Raw genomic sequence first — 4663 nt, 5'->3', positions numbered from 1 at the left:
TGAATCACGGCTAGAAAATATTTGAAGAGTTGGGTTGCATTAGGAAATGGATTCGGGACGAAGTCAAGATGAGAAAGTTGGATCCCATATTTCTCTCCTGGAATGGCGGCGGATGATTTTGATCAAGGAATCGTTAACACATGCATGGCATGGCACTGATACTGCCAAGCCAAAGGAACTTTGTACTGCACCGTATCTCGACGACGACGATGGATCGATCCAAAAGCAGAGAAAAAAGGGGACATCTTCGCTGCGAAGGAAAGTACCAAACGCATATATCAAAGTGCTAATCGGATCAATTATGGCTGCTTCCTTTGACTTTATTTAGCTTCCTTTTCCAGAGGGTCTCTTGCTTTCCTTCCCAAAAGCATGACTTTTCTGATGGATTTGCCCCTTCGATCCTTCTTTCGAATTTCAACGGGGAACTCTTAACGAGAGCACTGTATAGAGCAGTCGTCATCTCGCCCGCTTGCTTGCTCAGTGCTAACAAAGAGAGGTGCGGCCTTATAAGCTTTTTCATGTGTCATATATATGTTCGCGCCAAACAAAGCGACTGATCTACCGTGGAAAGTCACAAAAGTGGCGTTAGAAAGCCCCCTCTCCTCCAACGCATGTGATGAAGATCGAAGCGTCTTTTGGCGCAGAGGGATAAATCAAATGGCCAACCCATTACAATATTATCGCACAATCATCGAGCAAAACTGAAAGGAGATGATCAAATACGAGTTATTTTTCTCTCATTATCTTAGAAACTCCTAAAAACACGAGCGGGATCACATCATTTGCTATACAAATCGCCAGAAAATGGGTTGAATCTTTCGCATAGTTTCGCTGATGTTATGTATATGTTTTCTTATTAATCAGGTTTAGATGGTTACGCACCAAAGAGCTCTCTAACTATCCTTTTGTTGTAATTTATAGTGGAAAAAACTCAATACCCTGATGAAAGCTACTCGACATGGACTATCTGTGGATCAACATATAGTGCTTAGGTGATGATGTTACTAAATTCTTCGTCATCTAGCTAACGCATTTCTTTAACGTTCATGAAGACCTTCAATTAACTGTCAGATGTTTTCTTTAACTTGTTGCTACTGTTTTGCGAGTGTTGCATGTACCAAAAGATTCGCAGAAAAATGGAACATAAAAACTAAGATGCGTCAAGCAACGATTTGTTATGATCTCGGAAATCATTATTGTAGAGATAATGGGTGATACAATAATTTGTACACTGATGAACACTTTGAAGAACTAACATTACAGTCATCATAAAGGAGGACGCCTTTTTATATAATTTCCCAGCAGACCCACTCCCGTTCACTTCTCATCGCGACGATATTATAAAAGCCGAAGGTCCACACACACTCTACCACTCCTCATCGCATGCATTTCATCAAGTTCGATCCCGATCCTGAGGACGAGTTTGTGTTTGCATGGCAAAGGTCAGCCAGTTCGGAGTCATCGGATCAATGAGCAAACTGCCTCCTGGCTTCGTGTTCGAACCAACCGACGAAGAGATATTATTTGAGTACTTGCGACGCAAGATTTTCGCCCTTCCTCTCCCTGCCTCCATCATCCCCGAACTCATCAACCTCTCCAACCATGATCCATGGGACTTGCCTGGTAATTCATTTGTCTCGTTGGTTCAGACTATTTTGTATCAGCTCACCACAGTGTTGATCGTATAAAACCATTAAGCGGCAATCTCTCGTGCATGTAATGGGTTTGCCTTATGTTTCATCTTAATTATTGTATGTGGCGTATGCAATGATTAACGACGCAGGTGGTGGGAAGCAAGCGGGATACTTCTTCAGCAACCTCATCGGAGCCAACAACGCTGTCATCCGAGCAACTTCTTGTGGATACTGGAAGGCACAGGGCGTCCCCAAACAGATCTCGCCTTCTTCAAGCGATGCTCACAACCGCATGATGGTGGGGATGAAGAAGACTCTGGTGTTCTACAGAGGGCGGCCTCCGCATGGGTCTAGGACGTCTTGGGTAATGCACGAATATCGCCTCGTTCCTGCACCCTCCGCTGCTCGTGCCCCGCAGCTGGTAATTGAATTTTTTTAGATATGTTAATACATACACGCATAAGGTTATGCGCATGACCGTTTTCTCCATTTTACATCGTTAGTTGTACTTTTACATTAGTCATTAGAACATAAACCCTCTATATATCTCTTTCATATAATGTGTTAACTGCTCAAGCTCAACTTTCATCTGTCTATCACTGCAGAATTCGTGGGTCAGCGAACTAGGAAGGTGGGTTCTGTGTCGCGTCTTTGTGAAGAAAACAAGCAGCGGCAGCCGCAGAGATTTCACAAGCATGGACGTGTCGTCGTCAAGCGGTAGTTGCATCACGGAGGACTCCTCATCAGGTGATGAGAATGAGGAACAGACTAGTGAATGGTTTCGTTCGTGAGCTTAGTTATATGTAACTGACGGTGAAAGGACCATTGCCGGCTTTCAAGATATCTGTGAACAAGATCTGATGAAATCTACAGTCGTGCGATTGTTGGTGTCTTATTTATCATCCATTCGATACGCCTTTTTCTTCAGCTACATAGCCCGCAGGAATCTTCATGCTTGATGACTCCACGTGCTATATATTCGACCAAGCACAACGCGATTATATCTATTATGCTGACATGATATGCCAGTAAAGTTAAAACTTTAATTTGAAGTAAATTAAGATTAACAAACAAGCATCGCAGTTTATCTAGAAACTAAAGTTGAAGCATATCCATTTGAAGTAAACAACTACTTTGAGCTTATAGACCATAAAGGGCAAGCTTCTTTTTTGACAACTTAGGGGAAAAACTTAGGGGGAAAACTCTTCTTTGTGATGTCAAGAAAACATTTCCCTATATTCAGATATTGGATTTTCAATCACACTACTCGCAATCCGCTCCGACAGGTAGACACGTGACCAACATAAAAATTGAATCATTGTCTGGGGAATATCCTAGATCCGAAATAGTCAATAAAAACAAGTGTAAAGCTAGCACAACGGTGCTGTAAGTCTTCAATATGATACGGTGGCTTCTCTCCACTTTTAATTTTCCCTAGAAACCGATAACTTGTTTAACCGGTTCCCTTGAAAATTTAGAATTGAAAACTCTTACTTGGTGGGGAATTCTTCAAATCTCACTCAGTGAGATTCCTTGAATATGAAGAAAGAATAAACAACAAAAGGAAACGGATAATTTTAAAGCAAACTAAATACCGAAACATGATTATCAAATGTGGAGAAATATGATCAATAGCTCACAAGAAATCATTAATGTCATCAGAAAGATCTAAAATTTCAAAGATAAAAAAACCACTTGAAATGCTGGCTTTGAGACTGATAACGAAATCATTGTGCATTCAAATTGCTCATTGTTCTTTTCACTCGAATCAAGTTATTCCAGAAGGATTCTCTGGTGACCTGAAATCAAGACCGGTGAATGAAAGACGAAACTCATCCAAGAGTATTGCTTGGAATTAGGTATCCTGATGAAGTGGCAGGGCAGGTTCCAATGGCTTTTGTGGTGAGGAAGCCTGGTGCATATATTACATAAGCTGAAATCATGGGTTTCACTGCTGAACAGATGTAGCCCTCCTGGAATCATCCATTTTGGAAAAATCTTCTTCAGTTTTTAGATTTTCCGGGAAGGGGAGAGAGTTGATGTTCTAAAGATGTTAAATGCAAATGCCAAGGCATTTATTCACTTGTCAGTGAAAAGAACTAGGACTCTATTTTTCTCGTTTTCAAGGGAAACACTATATGAGGAAATTCCATCAAAACCACTTAACCTCCCAACGCTTTCGGCGAACCACAAATTACAGACGGTACGTAATTAATTTCAGCGAAACTGGAACTGGAGTTCAACCTACTGAGATCCCCGAGCTCGAAAGTTACGCTTCGAACTCTTAATAAAGGGCACTCCGGAGCGAACTCGTGCCTCTTCGAAAGCTTAAAAAATGAGGAAATCGGAGGGAGCGTGTGCGGGAAGAGGAAGATGAACCTCGACGATCGATGCTTGGCGATTTCCTCCGTCAAGCTGTACCCTCTGAAGTGAAATTTTTTCTGAGAAACTCCGAGTTCCTTCCGGGAGAGTGAAATTTTAATCCCTGAGGGAGAGGGACATAAATGAAAATGGCGAGGTCAACGAAATCTCAACCGCGTTTGAGAAAATTACCGGTACACCATGTTATTCTACCTGACAACAAGAAAACATCGCGTCATTTGAAGAAGCCAGTATTTCATCAGGCTTATCTGGACTAATGGAGTAACCTTTGGTTGCAAATTTCACTGACAAAGTTATCCAAGGCATGAGGGAAAGCCATAAAATGAGCAGCTACGCATCAATGTGGTTGTGGTTGTGCATGCACAGAAATTTAGAATCTAAGCCTCAGCTGGGCTAGAGGTTTGACAGATGTTAGTCATCTTAGTTAGTAGTCAGATTTGCGGAAAAGGGAGTTTGACAGTTGCTCGCTATTCTCGTGAGAGTTGCTGATGGTATTGAACTGGATGGGATGCATTAGTATACGATTCAGCTAAACTCGTGCACTCAAGAGGATTTGATGAGTAAAAGTTTCATATTCTCTCTCTATGGCTTCCCTCTGCCGTTGTTCATCTCTTTCCTAAGAATTTCTGTATTGTATCACAGGGATA

The 4663-nt window shown here is 41.7% G+C and overlaps 1 protein-coding gene across 1 annotated transcript; it reads left to right on the top strand.

The window, feature by feature from the left end:
- Positions 1–1330: 1330 nt before the first annotated feature.
- Positions 1331–2529, top strand: LOC115661560 (NAC domain-containing protein 83-like). Its single transcript, XM_030583810.2, has 3 exons — positions 1331–1623; positions 1784–2055; positions 2240–2529. The coding sequence occupies exons 1-3, from the start codon at positions 1434–1436 to the stop codon at positions 2423–2425; spliced, it is 648 nt and encodes a 215-aa protein (XP_030439670.2). The 5' UTR covers positions 1331–1433; the 3' UTR covers positions 2426–2529.
- Positions 2530–4663: the final 2134 nt, after the last annotated feature.

This window comes from Syzygium oleosum, unplaced genomic scaffold (genome assembly GCF_021117445.2).
Source record: "Syzygium oleosum isolate NSW1041296 unplaced genomic scaffold, Sole_v2.1 Sole_v2.09, whole genome shotgun sequence".
Classification (NCBI taxonomy): Eukaryota; Viridiplantae; Streptophyta; class Magnoliopsida; order Myrtales; family Myrtaceae; genus Syzygium; species Syzygium oleosum.
The sequence above is the reverse complement of the archived record's forward strand: the minus strand, read 5'-3'. Positions and strand labels throughout refer to the sequence as shown.